The following is a 17,929-nucleotide window of genomic DNA, read 5'->3' on the forward strand; positions in this document are numbered from 1 at the left end:
GAACGCTAGAATATTTCAGGATTTTGTTCTCCCGTGTGATTGAAAATTGCTACTCTTATATAATCACATTTTGCATAATTAAAAAAACCCATCTGACTTTCATCTGATATATGTATAGGTATAGTTTGTTTGATCACAACGCCCACTGCTTTTTCCTACTCCCTTAGAGATAATCTTTATCTCAGGTTGCACTAGGTAGGTCACTGTAACTGTTGCAGGCTCATGCAGCAATTTGTGGTGCATTCAGTCTTCAGTTTAACCATCCACATGCATTATTAATGCTTTTTAACTGCTGTTAAAAAAAATAAAAATGAAAGATGCACTTTTGATCCATAAATTTCCTTCCAGTGTCAGCGCTCCATGGATTTACAATATTGCCGATCCATCCTAGCTGACAATTTGCTGCAACTACAAAGTGAAAAGATAACACTTCCACCCTGCTGTCGATTAAATACTGAAATACAGAGTCCTTAGTCTGACTGCAGAACAAATACCTGTAACAATGTCTTATATTGTCGGATCTGAAATCATCCAGAATGCACAGGTCCCGTGGCCTGTTTAATTGTGTATGTGTCACTTTTCCCTTTTTTCTTTCATTGGCTGTTCCAAATCACACCTGCTCCTTGTTTGTGCACGCGAGGCCACACCTAAGAGGCGCTACTGTGACACGACGCTTAATAACAATCAAGCCCTCTCTCAATCTGCACCAAAACGATCCTAATCCACTCTGACAGAGAAACACCTGATGGCCCTGCATACCACTCCGGTCTCTAGCAATTCCTAGTACACACCAAACCCAGCACACACACACACACACACACACCCATACGATGAAGGTTTTATGCCTCCGTCTTATGCTTAGTTAATCAGAGGAATACCACTTTAACAAATATGAAGTGGATCTGGTGTATGCTAATATCCTTGGCTCACTTTCTCCCTGTCACATATGATTAGGTCAGGCCGGTTTCCTTACATTGATCTCCGTGCAGAGCAGACAGGCTGCTCACACCAGCCATGGCCGCAGGCGAGCTAGCTCTTTATCTGTTCTGGGTAGGAATATCTTCACGACTGATTCAGATTTCTGTGGACCATCGGCAGCAGCAGCAGCAGCAGCAGGTGGCTCAGACTTGCTTTCAGAGCATTTATTTACGTTAAAGTAAAGGTGGTGGTCTTTGATTCAGCCTCTAGTCTAGTTCAAGTTGCTCTTTTTTATTTTAAGTATCTCACTCATGCTTCCAGTTAGCTCGCCGTTGCAGACAGTTAGCAAATAGCACAACTCCACTGCAAAAATAGTTGAGTGCATATTAAACTCCTTTCTGAAGATATGCCAGTCTAATTTTAATCTGACGTCCCAGACCTGGAAGTTGTTAAAAGCACAGATGTTTTGGAATAAAAGTGGGGAAAAAAGCGATTAAAAGAGATCCTGCAATACATAGTGAGAAACACACAAAATCAACAGATAACATGAGAAAATAATGTTAGGTCATAGTATCGGTACTATGTACAAATGAGTACAAGCAGGAGCATCTTTTACACACGGGATGAACCAATACCAGTACTGTGCCCATATGGACTTAATAGCTAATAATCAACAGCTGGATTCGGACAACTAAATTGAATATTTATATACCATTTATTATATGATGTTATATGAATGTGTATAACTGCATTTGTTGCTGCATTTACAAAATGTATGCATGAGTGGTAATTAATATGAATATCAAATATGTTCCCATAATAAATAACAATTCAGTAAATGTATACCTTAAATGCATTTTTTTGCTACATTTAAACATACACATAAACCAATGATTCAAGACCCTCGCACACCGTGAGCTTCACAGCGTATTTATTAAATGCTGGTATTAGATCCACACTCAGTACCCAGATATTAGTGAAAGGGTGGAAGAAGTTAAATTTGTGCATCAGCGTCTTAAATAAAACATCATAATTACAAATAGAAACAGAAAAAGTCCTGTTCATGTTTTAGTGTTTACACACTTCATTTGCGATGAACCCGGCCTCTTAATGTTGCGGAGTGGGAATGCCAGTTGATTCTTACGTTAATAAAATAAAAGCACAACTATTCAGAAGTTATTTGATGCTGCAGATGCACAGCTATTTGAAGTTCAGTTTGATCAATCATTATCGATTAGATGCAGCCTTCAAATTGGATACGCTGTGCAACATTACACATCCAAGGGTAGTACAGTAATGGCATTAATAGACTCAAATGCGATAATAGCTCAAATGACCGTAATCCTTGAGCGTTCGTGGGAGGAGGGGCGAGCATCCCCCTGCTCCCCCCCCCCCTCTGTGTTGGTGCTCAGGAATGCCAGGTTATGGAATATGAGGTGGATTCACTGTACTATAATACAGTTAGCTCACCATTTTTCCTGTCAGATTTGACGAGACCACTAGATCAAGTTACGTTTGTTCTCTGCAGCCCAGAGCAGGCACGCCGCTCACGCCGACTACAGCTGCTGGCCTGTGTGTGGTTTTGTGTACATCGTTTTCATGACTGACCGACGTTGCAGTCCTGGATGATGTAAGCCTGTGTTCATTCGGTGTGGACAGTGCGGGCTTTGTTCTCTGCCCTTTGGTGCTGCACTAGAGCTGTGCAGGACTCGCTTATGTGACCTCTGCCATTGTAGAGCGATGTGAATTTGAAGCTTTGTCTTGCTGCTGCCGTTGAAGGAAAAAAAAAAGGGGGGGGGGCGTGGGGGGCTTTCCGGGGAGAAGAGAAGCATATTTTAGCTTTCCATTTGGATATTCTTGCCTTAACTTTAGTTTGCATTTTTGCATGATCAAGTTGTTTATTCCTCTTACTACTCCTGTGACATAATTATCCGGGTAAAGGTTTTATTCAAATATGCAACAGACCTGCTGAAAAAGCTTAACTTTAATCTTTTTTTTTTAAGCAGAGATTTGTGAAATGCAGAGGAAGGGCAAGTAGAAGCAGACAGCCTTTGATGTTTGCGCTGCCTTAGTATTGTGTGTCAACAAAATGAGATCAAGACAAAGATTCTTACTTCACCCTTTAGTAAAGATGAGATATTTGTTGAGGAAGCCTTTGTGGTTAGACTTAATCAGCGTTTTCACAGTCTTTAACAAAGATCTAAAACCACAGGTATACATGTAAGACAGGATGAGAGAGTCAGAACATACTTTGCTCTATTTCCTGACCTAGTTGTGTTGCATCACTAGCATTTATACAGCAGCTACAAAAGTACAGATTTCCACTTGTTAATTGACAGCTCAGAGCCCCGCTTACATTATACTCACCCGTTCTCCTTCTTTCTGAATTGGAATTTTTTTCATTTGAAAAATGTATTTGTTTCAACAGGATTAGCAAAGCCATAACCCTCCCTTTGGTGTCTTTTTTTAGGTCCGTGCTCCAACAAACATCTCCTCTCCACATCCTGTTTCAACTAAATCTGTCAGCACACAGTTCACGGCTCACCTTCTCGACCGTCCCACAAAGACACCCCTGACCACCATAGCGCAGCAACGACCAGGGCCTGAAAGGACAGCTTCATTACTCCGTCCACTCATCCAATTAGGAGCCAGATGGCGCTTCTGGCCAATCAAATCATGGATGCGAGGATTCTCAGCAGCATGAACGGCAGAGCAGAGCTCTCCCAGTTCTTGAGGGTCACCAATCAAAGCATCGTCTCTCAGGTGAATTCCAGCCCGGACGACGGTCGCAAGAACAGGAAGTACCCCTGCCCGCTGTGTGGAAAGCGCTTCCGCTTCAACAGCATTCTGTCCCTCCACATGCGCACACACACCGGCGAGAAGCCCTTCAAGTGCCCGTACTGTGACCACAGGGCCGCCCAGAAGGGCAACCTGAAGATACACCTCCGTACCCACAAGCAAGGCGTTCTGGGTAAAGGCCGTGGCCGCATTAGGGAAGAGAACCGATTGCTCCACGAGCTTGAGGAGAGGGCGATAATGAGGGACAGGCAGACGCGCGCCGGCCATGTCGGGCAGCAGCACTCGCCTAATTTGAACCAACTTCAAAGCCCCCAACTGCTACAGCCTGTGCCGACACAGGCTCCGTTCATGGCTCCGGTCTCCGGTGCCGCAGAGAGCCAGCCGCACACGTCCACATCTCCGAAGGTGACTCCCGTCCCCGAGGATCCCGTCCAGCCCCAACCCACCGGCTTCCGCTGCTCCTTCTGCAAGGGGAAGTTCCGGAAGCAGCAGGAGCTTGAGCGCCACATCAGGATCCTACACAAGCCCTACAAGTGCACCTTGTGCGAGTTTGCGGCCTCACAGGAGGAGGAGCTCATCGGCCACGTCGAGAAGACGCATATAACCGCCGATTCAGGCCCGGGGCAGAGGCCCACCATGGGGGCCGGTGACAAGAAGAGGCCCGCTGGCGAATTCCCCTGTGAGGTGTGCGGCCAGACGTTCAGCCAGGCGTGGTTCCTGAAGGGTCACATGAGGAAACACAAGGACTCTTTCGAGCACTGCTGTCAGATCTGTGGCCGTCGTTTCAAAGAACCCTGGTTCCTCAAAAACCACATGAAAGTCCACCTGAACAAGCTTGCCGCCAAGCGCAATCTCCCCGCTGAACACGAGAGCTCCGTTAACGTGGAGAACCTGACACAAGACCACCAGAGCAACCTCTACTCGCAGTACATCACGCGCATTCACAACCGGTTCCTCGCGACGGAGAGAGCCGACCATCAAGACTACAACCAACTGCTCGCCACCGCTGGTGTCGACATGAAGGTCCGGGAGATGTTAGGCAGGATGATCTCCTCGGGTCCAGGACCTTTGACGGATGCAGAGAGCGCCACCTTACTGGGCTTGAATCGTCTCCGCCCTCCCCTGAGCTCCACCGGCATGGACTATCTGCAGAAGGTCATGTCTAACAGAGACGCACTCAACGGCGGCAGCTACCCGGGCTGGCAGATCATGACACCTGGGCTGTCTGTCGAACAGCAAATGTTCGCTCTCAATGACCAGCAGCAGAGCTCCTCCTACCTGCCCGAGAGATGTCTCCCTGTAGACGACAGCAAAGGGTGCCTGGGCCACCCAAACTCTAAGGCCACCAGCAGACCCGGTAGCCCGGGTAGCGTGAGTCGCCACGGGCCGAAGGAGATCGCCCCGGAGACAGCGAGCTCCCACTGCGGCAGCGGCAGCGGCCTCGATCCTCGACCTCAATCTTCTTCTCCAGTTACAGGTAATTCAGTAATTGGAAGCCCTTTTTTTATACATTTGGATAAATGTTAAGGCAGCAGCATATTTGTGTTTGACATCATTAGGGTCTAATGAACGACGCTATTAGTTGCATTATGGGAACTGTTAGATCTGGAGCTGAACCCACACTAGGAATCGCTGCTTCAATTCTCAATTTTGTTTTTTATTGTATTTTTTACTTATCTTGAATTTTTCCTTTAAGAAAAGGATAAAAGCTTTCTCCACCTGGATGAACAGTTACGGTTTACCGCGGGTTCAGTACAGTCTAATCTGTGTCCAGTGAGTTTCATAACATACGCAATCACTGTTTGTCAGGTGTTTTCGTTAAGATGATGGACCTTATCACAGTGTCTAATTAAATGTTCTTACAATATCACGACAAAGGATCAAATCTTGGCATCTCATCGCCTTGCCCATGCGAGAAATAGAGTAGTAAAGTGACAGCTGTGGCCTCGTCCCACTTCTCACTTGGTGTACGCGGACATGAAGGGCCGGATCAGCGACGCCGCCACAGACATTACTGTCATCTGCAAAGACTTTGTCTTCCTTTAAAAGATAATGGCATTGTGTTGAATTGTAGGGATAATTAGTACCCTCTATTTTATTTCCGTCACATCCCCACCCCTTGCCTACGGGGGCACAAGATGTTAATGCATGCCATCTGGTGTTTTTAATGATTTGATATATACCACCCAGTGATTTTTATGATTTGATCTACCACCTGGTATTTTTATTGATAGTCTTCTGTTCCACCTGGTGATTCGGATGATTCGGCTCTCTGGGTAAATGTCTTTCTTGTCATGGTATCCTGCTAACACGTTATCATGAGTCTAAATTACTGCTCTAACAGCGTTGTTAAGAGAAGAAAAATAAATCCAAACTTCTGCTCTGTTTCTTCATCAGCTTACGACTGTGGTTATTTTCCGCTGGAGCGCTGCTGTCATGTACGTCCAAGTCTGCCGCGCTCTTGCTGGATTTGATCCAGCATCCTCTTAAATGATGGCCGCATAGCAGAGATAAATGGATCAGGTCTAATCTCATTAGATGTTTTGTTTCCATATTGTACACACATACTGGTATCCGCATATTTACATGTAAATGCTCGCTCGTTTATGGCCAAATCCCTCTCTGGTTGCTCTTTAAGAAACATATTCAAGCTCCGTTGTTCTTACTTTCCCTCTCCTCGCCTAATCTCCGAGACCATACGGTGTCACTTTCAGAAACATTTATGATAGCTGGCTAGTTGAGGATTTGAGAGCACACAGTTCTGGGATGCACATTCAGTATCAGACTCTAATTTCAGTCAATATTAAGCATGGAAACTAATTCATTGTAAAGGTCAGGCGTCATTGCTTTAGTCAATGATGGATCCGGCGGGCTCTCGCTCCCCCCTCTCCTCCTCTCCTCTCTGTTCTTAGTCTTGTGTAATGGTAGACTCACTCTGGGGGCTTAGCACCGCATTGTTTAGCTCTGACAATATATCCCAGAGACCTCTGCAGCTGCTCCCTGCGCTCACAATGACAGATTAATTAACACAATCACACGCTGCTGGCCCTGGCTCAACACACAGGTCTGCTGCGGGACAGATAGGTAAATCCTACACATATGGAGAACACGCACCACTTGATGAGGGTTTAATAACAGGGATAAGTTTTCTCCGAGGTGGGGGGGGGGGAGGTGTTGCAACTGATCAAGTCTGTCTTTCTCGATGGTTGCTCGTGGAGGACGAGAGAGGGAGAGAGAGGGGAGAGAGAGAGGGAGAGAGAGGGAGAGAGAGAGAGAGGGAGTGTTTTCTAATTCAGGAGAGCAGAGATGCCGAGGAAGAATTACCACTGCCAGATGTTCAGCTTGAGGAACATTGATTAGTCCAGAATTACTGGCTGCATTATTCATAGTCAGCCTATGGTGGTCATGAAGTTATTGATGTTCTCAATATGGATAGCAAATATAGTACAGTCATGGCTGTCAGAGTGACAGACTGCGTCTTTGCTCAATACATTTCAGATACAGTGCTGGATTTAGATTTTCAACCACAGACGCCCCGGCATCTCAAATTAGAAATTGCATTTTGATTTCAATAGAAGAATTCACGTGTCATGAATTACTTCTCTCAATATCTCACCAGGACCGATTGGAAAATGCACTTGACTATATAATTATAATCTGAGAATCAGACTAACGACTCTTCTTAAAAAGATAAACTAATGAAGGGCGCACGCTTCAGGCCTCTGACCTACATTGGACCAGTTAGATCCCAGCTCGGAATAAAAACATGCCTAACAAACATAAAATGGTCTGACAGTTATTAATTAGTCCCATTCAATACTCTTAACCTTTAGGTCAATGTGCAGACGCCATGTAATGATGTTGTCCCCACATGTATCGTGTCTCTTATTCCCGGCTTCCAACGCGTATTGCGGGGAGTTACAGCTAAGAAATGACCCGCGTCTGTTAAGCTGTGACTGGGAACGCGAGCGTCGTTTTTACCCAGACACACGGCTAAAGCGAACTGTTTTCATACAGAGTGTCACTTTTCATTTCCATCCTTTGTGCCAGACGGTAACGGCGTCTCTTAACCAAACAGAGTCCTTATCCAACTCGGCCCCGTGTCTGGCTCAACAAATCCAGCTTCTCGCTGGCAGATCACAGCCAGTCTGACTGGTTTGTCGAAGCTGATTACCTGTTGGCTTTTCTCTCTCCCTCTCACTTCTGTCTTTTAATCCTCTTTTTAATTATTATTGCAGATATGAGGCTCAAATTAAGCTCAAAATGCTTGTTTTCCTAGCATGCAGATAAAAAGATTTACCCAGGGAGTTCTGAACACCTGCCTTGAAATATTGTTCCACCATCTCCTGAATGCCATTTGGCTTAATTGACTTGGAAACGTCCCAAATGCGTCATTGACTATGTGGTCTAATTAATATTAATAATATATGCTATTATAAACATCAAAGAACATCTGGTGCCCCTGTTTTTCTCACCAGTCTTGTGTGTTACTCCCTCTCCCTCTCTGCATCACTCTGTTTCATCTTAAACCAAACCGGCTACCCTGCATTTCTGCTTTGCATTTCAGGTGCTTGATTGCATTTATAAAAAAGAGCCCAAACCTATATACCGTGGACGGAGCTTGATATCCACAATATAACTGACAAATGCCGATGCAAGCATATAGCATGTGAGCCCGTGATTGCATTGACAGTGATGTATGGTCGTAAATCTGTAAAGCTTATTTCCATATGAAATGATTCACTCGTCCAAGCCGAGCCGAGCGCTTTTTTTTCTTCCACAGACACGGCTCACTTGAGGAAATATTTACTTATTTATTCACCTTTCTCCTCTGCCTCTCACATCCAGTAAGAGCAGATAACTCACACGCATCACTTCATTAGTTGCTCTGTGTTAGGTGAGAGAGGCCGGGGTTTGTAATGATGCAGTAATTGGAGTTTTGGTTGATAAATCTAAGCTCCAAAATTACTCCCCTCACATAATGTGAGCCTCGGCAGTGTGAGTAAATCTTAAACTGATTAAGTTAGCATGAACCAGGCAATCACAAAGATGGCACCCGTCCAAAAGGAAGAGAGAAGAAATAAGGCAGAGTCTTCCTTCTTTGTGCCGTTTTACTGCTCCCATGTAGGCTGGCAAGTGGCTTTAGGAGGGTCCACGCTGAAAGATGAGGTCACGTGTGTGTGTTTTCTGCATGCGGCGCTGGCCGGTAATGTCATCGTAATTTAAGCCGCAGTTATAATTGAGATGAACGGCGCGCGTCTGACACAAGTTCCATTAAGCCGTTTGGATTCTCTTTTATTCCTTACTGGAGACACGGGTGTGGCATCGCTGAAGCCTCTCTTTCCCGCCTCTCACGCAGCCGCCGCGCACGCCGCGCACGCACACTCAGCGCGCGCACGCCGTGCACACACAGACCGTGCAAACAGAGACTGGAGACTGCCCTCAGTTCAGGGCGATATATTTATTTCACCAGTGATTTTGAAAACTCATTAGGTTAAGCGATTTTTTTTTTAATGTAATAAATGGGCTCTACTTGATGTTTTTTGTACATTTGAAAGTCGAAAAGTCAAAAACAGCCATCATTTCTCACAAAGGTGTTTTTTTTCTATTGAAGCTGAAGTAACAACTACAGATCATTAGATTTGGATTTACCTCAGGGTCAAATCTTGAGGTGTATGAAATTGATATTTCTCCGGCGGGGAGGAATCACTGATTGTAACTCAGATATTAGTCCATTAAAGAAGAACAATAAGGCATCACTATGCGTAGAATTAAATTAACGGTGGTGGGTTTATCTCCCGATCCCAGACACATCCCTAAAAGACACAGTATAATGTATGACCTGACCTTCAAATGCCAGGAGAGTGTTGGGCAATAAACTGCCAATATTTGTGGCTTAATGGTGTCGGATGACTTTTACTGTAATTGGAACGGCAGCGAAACAGCTGGGCTGTTTAAAGACAGCGCAACGCTGAGGTCTCAGACGATCACCAACTCAGAATGGTCACAGGGAGTGTGTTTAACCCTGGAGGGAGTTTCTGTGATAGCTGTAATGATTGAACTGCAGGTAAACAGAGGGAAGAAGACATTTAAATTACCTTTAATTAAAAGTTATGGTGAGCAGGATCAAATCTTGTTTCCAGACGGATATTTTTCATCGGCTAAAAGGAGAAAAATAACCCTTTGTCATTTTCCACAATAATACACTTTGTGCTTTTTGAATTATGGCTCCAACGGACCATTTTTCACAAGTATGAAGCAAAAATAAACTCAGCTAGAGAACATGGCGCGGTTAATCAGAACTGCTCACATGTTGGACTTGGGGAACCCACTTACTGGTTTTGATGGAATGAGGTTCTTGTCTGCGACATCTGCCTTCTTCTTCTTGCTCTGAATTTGACTGTTTATTATTTCTGGAAGAATCTTGTTTGGTGTTAACATCTTTGGGTGTATTTATTGCACATGGTGGTGGCGTCCACGCTGTAAAATGATGGATCACTGGAGCTGAAAGCTGATTACAAGCTTGATTTACTGCAGGGCAGCGCTTAAATCATTCAACTCAGCCTGGTGTGGGATTGCAACATTTTTCATGTTTAGACAACGGTTGTTGGTACATAGTCTTCTCAGAACAGAGTGCTCAGTGCGACTCGTACGCACAGTTTCCCTAATTTGATTTGGATTGTGTTGTGTCTTGTGCTGCTGTTAGGTGAGAACGTCTACAGGTGTCCCCTCTCCGGTGACTACGCCGCGGCACAGACAGCCTCCCTCGGCTTCCACCTGGATCGCTACCACTTCCCCCAGTGGCAAAACAGCAGGGATCTTTCTTCTCCACTGCAGCCCACCGCCAGCAGCAGCAGCAGCAGCAGCAGCAGCTCCAGTCCCAAACCCAACCCAAGGCTCAGACCCGGGTCCAGGGACGACTGGAGCCCGGTCCGCTATCTCGGTCTGGAGAGCCGTGGCGAAAGCGGCCTGCTCCTCAGCCTCAGCAAGCAGCCTGAGCTCACTGACAGAGAGGCGGGTGGAGAGGCCTCCGTATCGGCCCGAACCGGGAAGTCCCAGTACGAGCCACTAGACCTGTCTGTGAGGCCGGAGTCCGTCACGTCCCATCCAGGCATGTCTCCGGCTGCACTGGCGCAGATGTGTGGCGTTTTCAGCAACGGGACCTCCGCCTCGTTTCCCCGCAGGCCGCAGAGTTACTCCAACGCTGCCGCTGAACCCGGCGTGAAACCCGCGCGTCAGTGTGACCTTTTGGCGCAGGGGACAAGGGAAGAGGTGAACGCGCACGACGCCGGCTCCACCGGTCACGGCGGTGAGGGTGAGTTGGAGAAGGCGGAGCTAGCGAGGGCCGACGAAAGTGACGCCAAGCGGAAGGTGCTGAAAAACGACACCCTGGGGCCAGTGGAGCCGAGGCAGGCCGAGTTCCAGAGTCCCGGCGAGAAGAAGCACGACAGGCCCAGGCTTTGGGGGAGAGCCGCGGGCGAATCTCCCATCGCCTCTCTGGAGAACTTGACCCCGGGACAGGCGGATCGGGTCCAATACCAGGGCGGCCTGCTCTCCTTCTTCAGATCCCAGGGGAACCTGAGCGGCACGCCCACGAGCGCTCTCGCGGCCGGTCCGACCGACGGTGGCGACGTGGACAAAGACGTCGCATCAGGTGAGCATCTCCGTCGTGCGTGTTAAATGCGGCTGTCACCGTTTATCGGACGAGGCCCCGGGTCGGCCTTGGGTTTGAAGGTATCTACTGCCACCTAGTGGACACAAGCTAGTCCTTGCTCTCGTTATCTCCTTCCAGATGCTTTGTACAAAACCCACATGAATGTGATGGGCGGCTGCAGATGGCCACACAACAATGTGACAGTTTGCTTAAATAATTCTAAATATAAGTAGCCCACCAGCATACATGGCATCGTCGAACCCTGGGGGATACTGCCACAGAAATAAAAAAAGATGTTTTTGACACTATCGCCCTCATCATCACCTGACAGAGGAAGTGTAGAGAGTGTTTGTGAGTGTGTGAATAATTCAAGCCAATTACTAACAACACACCTCCTCCATGCTTATAGCACTTCGGCTTTTTTTATATTCTTTTTTTTTATTTAAAAAAAAATCTCTGATCTGAAATGAGGGCTAAAGAAGACACAGGTGTGTGGCACTGATTACCCTACACTTTAAAGGATGATATAATCTCCTCATGTGATAGGTTACAAATCACCCAAACCAATGGAAGCCCACTGATGGAGAGGCTTAAACTCTTGTGTGCTAGTGTGATATGCTCACTGAGTGCAGATTTAATAATGCTGTCTCTCAAGAGAGGGAATCCAACAGCTGGGGTCTTTGATATGCATGTATTATGAGTGCAACACGATACACCTTCCCTCTGATCCCCCTCTTATTCAGAAATTCAATATGTTCCTGTGAAAGACAGGAAAGTGCCTGTCTACTCCATTTGGGATTAACATCTGTTCCTTTTCTTTTTGAATCTAACAGCAAGATGTGGTTTTCTATTTGATTGTACAGATGGTTATAATAACATGCCGAAATTGTCCCCTCTCCTTCAACTCCTGTCATGGCCATCGCAGCGCTCATGTGTCTTTCTGGCTTTTATCACGTATAAAGTTGCTTGAATTACAAAAGAAAGATGGGGATTTAGAAAAGCTGGCCGCGTGGAGCCGTCGTTTTTTACACGTTTTTCATTTTTTCCTTCCTTCCTTGAAAAATCTAGCAGCGATTGACATTTTTAAACCATGTTTATGTTATTCCAAGCATCCTTTGCCTTTTTCCGTGCTACAGATGTATCCTCCATATTTTTCTTTCTCTCCGAGGAGGAGGATGTCATAGACACAATAAACACCTGTCAGTCAACCAGGACACTGAGATGAGTAACTGACATTGAGAGCCTATCGAGTGTCCTCTAAAACTGAACTAAGCAGGTGGCCCGGCAGGCTGTCCTGTCTGCAGTGTTGACCAGGTGGCTCTGTCACGGGGCTGTCTCCTGTTGCCCCCATCCTCTCCATACTGTATACCACGTCGAGTGGCATGGTGACATATTGCCGGGCAGTTTGGACATGGAGTGATGTGTTTGTGATGACAGTTCGGGTCGGCTCCAATGTGCCAGCAGTGGTAATTGGCCAGATGGTGACCTCTGGTTGAACCTGTCTGCATGCTCATTAGTCTCACTGAGCCCCTCCCTCGCGTGTTAAACGGAAACTCTCTTCGATGCACCGCTTTGATCGAACCACTAGATGGCGACATTTACCACTCTAACAGTGGAGCTGTGGTGAAACGTCTAAATGTTTTGGAGCAGGTATTACGGCATGCTTTAATTTTTCACAGGCATAATTTTTGACAACACAGTCATGTTGCCCCCGAACGGTGCCTAAAGGCTCTCCAACTTCAAACCAGTTAACCAGTAAACTAAAGCAGCCGTGTCTTTTGCGACACAGGCCTCTCAGACGCATGAGAACAAGTGAATATGAGAAGATCGATAAAGAAAGGATTAAAAATGAACACACAACAGAGGACAGGGGGGGAAGAAAAGGCCCTGATTTGAAAGGTTGAAAGGGGTGAGTCATTATCTCATTGTCTGACCTCTGCATACCCTCCGCGGAGAGGGCGACAGAGAGCGAGAGAAGAAGGAGAGAGAAAAAGGAGCGAGAAAGATCACCATAGATGGAGATAGATGGAGCGACAGCGAGGTGAAAGAGGAGCGGCAGTGCGGCTGTCTCCATGAGCAGATGTCGTTTGAGGGCAGCGAGAGGGCAGCGCGGCCTGCCTTTGTGCCGCGCTTCTCCCCATAGAGATAATGAAGGGTGGAGCACTGGGAAGGATGTGCAGTCATCACTCACTGTCTGTGCGCCATCAGAGCTCAGGCCTGTGTCATCCGTCACCATTCAGCTCCTCTGGCCCCCGTCGGCCCCACCACTGTCATCATGGTCATTATCTCAGCCTGTGACACACAACCCACTCTCACCGCACGCACGCACACACACTCACAAACACAAACACACACGCAAACACGCAGGAATTCATGTGTACAGGTGCGAACAAATACATGTTTACAAACTGACGCTAATATGCACCAAAGTAAGGCGTGGTATGGTATTACATTTTTTACATAGTGACTATAGAATATTTACCAAACTAGAGAAGTCTAACATTTGCAATCAGTAAATATCTTTAAAGCAAAGGTTCAAAGGCTTTAGAAGTTGAGCCAGTATTGCTCAACTTCCGGATGCCAATGGGATCATAATTATGTTATTTGATCACATAAAAACTCAACAATGGAGTAAAGATACTGCTGAAGAACATTGCATTTATTTCTCAGATAAATTCCCTAAAACCACTGGATACCGAAACTATATCTTTGACCAAATCACAAACTTTCTATGTGATCCTATGACAACTAATGTAATAGCTAATGTGATTTATTTTTTCTCCCTTCAATTTACTAAAATTGAACATCTGATTTTTTTTGATAATGCAACTGCCACCGCGCTACCGATATATATTCGTTTAGTTCCACGGTATTTTGAGTTCAGTCACGGCCCGATGAATCACAACAGAAGGCTGCGAACTTGTATACGAAGGAAAAGTTAAACATTTTTAGCTCTCTCGCTTCGTTCAATAGAAAGACACCGCCATGACATTTGCATATCAAATATAAAGCTACAGAAGCTACCACGAAGGCTTCCATAGCTGGCATAAATGCTGAAAACAGGACACATGGCTCAGTTAAACAAATCTGCCTGAGCACCTATTAGGCCCGGTAAAAACAAAAAGAGGTCTGAGGAGGCAAGAAACACAAGTGGTCAAATGGTTATACGTTCTCCGAAGGTTAGCCTCTGTTTTTGACGGAATAAGGAAAACGATAGAATTACAAAGCAAACTGTCTGTTGTAAACATTTGTCCCAGTTAATGACTTCCTGGTTAATCTTTGACTTTGCATACGTGCTACAGTTGTGCAAGTTTCCTGTGATTTTCCTCAGGTAATCTGGCTGTACTGTTAGCTTGTCTACCATCTGTAATCTGACTGTCTGACTGCTCGTGTTTCTTGTCTGACTTCGTTATAGTGATGTTGCCGTGTTCCCAGATCTCAGCAAAAACTCTGGTGAGTATAATGTTATCATAACAGATACAAGTGATGGCCAAAGTTACATAAGACCCAAGTTGTAATAAACCAGAAAGTGTCATTTAATACGGTCCAATGTCAGTGTTACACAGTCAAAGTCAGTAATCACTCATTCTGCTCCTCTTACTTCACTATTTCTGTCAATACCAAACAATTCCACCCTCTCATTTCCTGTCCAGTACACTTTGTGCATCTGTGTGTGTGTGTGTGCGTGTGTGTGTGTGTGTGTGGCTGGGCTGGAGCCGTGGCTTCGAGCAGTGTATGAATGGAGGATCATGTGGTGAAGAGATGGATGGCTCCGAGCCCACTGCTGTCTCCTCTAATTGTAAAATATTAGTTACATTAGACTGTGGCCTGTGATTAATGGAACTTATTTGGAGGTTGCCCTCTCCTGGACCTCCCCTCTCCTCTGGTTGGGAGGGAAGAAGGAACAGCAGACCCAGGGAGACGATGGGGGAGAGAAAGAAAGGCGAGAGAGTGGGTGGTGGGGGGGGGGGGGGGGGGGGGGGACAGGCGACTGATGCAAACGCGAGACCTTTTGGCTCATTATTAACTGACGTTAGGAAAGTGTAACGAGCTACACGGACTGTTCACAGGGTCTCTGTGAATTTACAATATTTGAACAAGATTGGCGTGAATCTGTTCTTGGTTGCGAAAGTGGGATTTTGGTTTTCCCTCCTTTTCATGACGGCAATTTAATAAATACGATTAAAAAGATGCACAGAATCAAAAATGTTCATTTCTGCTCTTTACTCCCGTTTCGTGTTCTTCCCTCAAGCCGACAGTTGAGTTTAACGCCACAAACTGTTTTCTACCTGAGTTTGACAAAGCTTTCCTTTTACAATTGTTCCTCTCAGACAGCCTCCCCCCCCCCCCCCCCCCCTTCCTGCATCTAAAAGACTACGCCTCCCTACACACACACACACACACACACACAGTGTGTGTCATCCTAATGATATGCAGATGTGTCAGGCCTTATCCTCTCTCTGAGTGGTGTGTAAATGCTTGTGTGTGTGTGTGTGTGTGTGTCCTTTTACGGCCATCAGGTTATTATACACCAACAGATGGAGCATTACCTTTCATTGCTCTCACCGTCTGTGAGCTTCCCCACTTTTCTGCACAGAAACACCTTTTTTTATGTAGATGTAGAGAGCGAGTTTTCAGCTGCGTGCAGCTGTCTCTGCTCCGATGAGGACCGTGATGGAGCGGGGAAGAGGCGAAGGCGGGGTGAAAAGGCTGAGACAGCCCTCAGCTTTTGGGAAGTGATGTTAAATGACATCAGCACATAATGGTTTACTGTAACCATGAATCACGGAGGAACGCGTTAAAGCGTTAGACAGAGGGGAAGAGAGAAAGTCGTTAAAACGAAGTAACATCTCAGGAATAGCAGGACACGTGGAGGCAGAGAGGTAAATGTTTTTTTTGTTTTGATCTCAGCTACACCTCGGGGGGGGGGGGGGGGGCTTAGGTGTCACACTGGTGTTTTTTATCGAGGTCACGTAAACGCCTGGGACCTATTAGCCCGCGCGCTGCGTCGTCTGTACGTGGAAGGTACACTCTGTGCCTTTGTCACGCAGATTCACGTTTTCTTTTTGTAGCCGAGCGACGTTGCGGGCGCTAAAGAGGGGGGGGGGGGGGGGGGGGGCAGGCAGGAAGTTCTGGCACGCCTTGCCTCCCAGCTGCAGACGTCTGTCATTCCTCAACTCAACACTTGTGTGTGTTTATTTGTCTGTGTGTGTGTGTGTGTGTGTGTGTGTGTGTGTGTGAGTGTGTGTTGTGAGCAGGAAATATGTTACAATGACTTAGAACTCGCTGGCCCTTTTATGAAAACACGTCAGCCCATGAAGTGTCACAGTGTTAGAAAGAGCAAGTTTTTATTATGAGTACAAGTGTGTTATTTTGTTTTCTCCCAAACCAAAGTGACTCTTTTAACTAATAGGGGGACTTGTTTGAGTCCCGTTGAACATTCAATGTGCGTATATGGCTTTCTTTTCTTCCCTGATGTTTCAGAGGCTCAGTCAAAAACACCTGCCAACATCTGGTTTGGAATACTGGAAACATGACTTTACGATTTAACGTCCGGAATCGTAAACGCACATTTCTTAGCCACAAAACTCTCTTTTCCTCGATCCGCGCCCCGGTGTTAAAGCAAAGCTGTTTCTATTCGAACCCGGCTAGGACAAAGCACTGGTCTCAAGTCTTGTTCTTTTCCATGATTTCTTCCAGCTCGGAAGCCGTTCCAGTGCAGGTACTGCCCCTACAGCGCCACCCAGAAGGGCAACCTGAAGACCCACGTCCTCTGCGTCCACCGCAAGCCCTTTGACAACAGCCTCTACCCCGACCGCCGCCTGCGGCGCTCGCACGCCCCCCAGAGGCCCCCCGGATTGCCCCAGAGCCTCGCGGCAGACGACCTCGCGCCGGGGCGGGACCGCGTCGGCGTCGAGACGTCGCTCTGCGGGACCTAATGTTGTCACGACGACCCCGCGGCCACAGACAGCCATGGTTATTGTTTTAGCTTCACCCGAAAGGAGGTTAGGATGATTGAAATTGTAAAAAGAAAAAAAAAAAAAAGAACGTAACAGTCAACAGCCGACCTTGATGTACATTCCGGTGTTTACTTGAAGAGCCACAGTACGTATTTATCTGTAGCAAATGAGCTGCCTGTAATAATAATAAAGTCCGTTGTGATGTGAAAGTGTAGCGAGGCTATTTAGCGCCGTTCATTTTTGTCAGAATTGTGCGAGTGATTTACTTGTGTTTACACGCATCTATCAGCTCAACACTTGTCCAATAGGGAGAATGTACCATGCCGGCCCAAAGCACTTGTTCTTTCATCCGGTAAATATCCTGTGTTACATTTTTGTAAATATCGCTCGATTTCCCTTCCAGTCCTAACGGCTCGTCTATCTGTCAGGATGCGGGGCCAGATGTTCGGGCTTTAATCGCGGCAGATGTAATGAAGTAGAATGTTGCACATCGGAGCTTCCATTTGTTCTGGATTCCTCTCCAGGGAGAAAGCCTCTCTCACATATAATTATTGCCCATTAACTCCTATGCTTCATGCCCCCGTGCTGGAACAATGCT

General features: G+C 46.4%; 1 protein-coding gene across 1 annotated transcript; it reads left to right on the top strand.

Annotated features, from left to right (window-relative positions):
- Positions 1 to 3,525: 3,525 nt before the first annotated feature.
- LOC119196729 (zinc finger protein 516-like) lies at positions 3,526 to 17,545 on the top strand (the record flags this gene model as incomplete). The annotated part of the gene is made up of 3 exons (XM_037452685.2): positions 3,526 to 5,194; positions 10,424 to 11,371; positions 17,072 to 17,545. Coding segments are annotated over 3 exons (2,856 nt in total), but the record flags the coding sequence as incomplete, so codon positions are not given.
- Between the last annotated feature and the right edge of the window lie 384 nt (positions 17,546 to 17,929).

The sequence above is a fragment of the Pungitius pungitius genome, chromosome 6 (genome assembly GCF_949316345.1).
Source record: "Pungitius pungitius chromosome 6, fPunPun2.1, whole genome shotgun sequence".
NCBI lineage: Eukaryota > Metazoa > Chordata > Actinopteri > Perciformes > Gasterosteidae > Pungitius > Pungitius pungitius.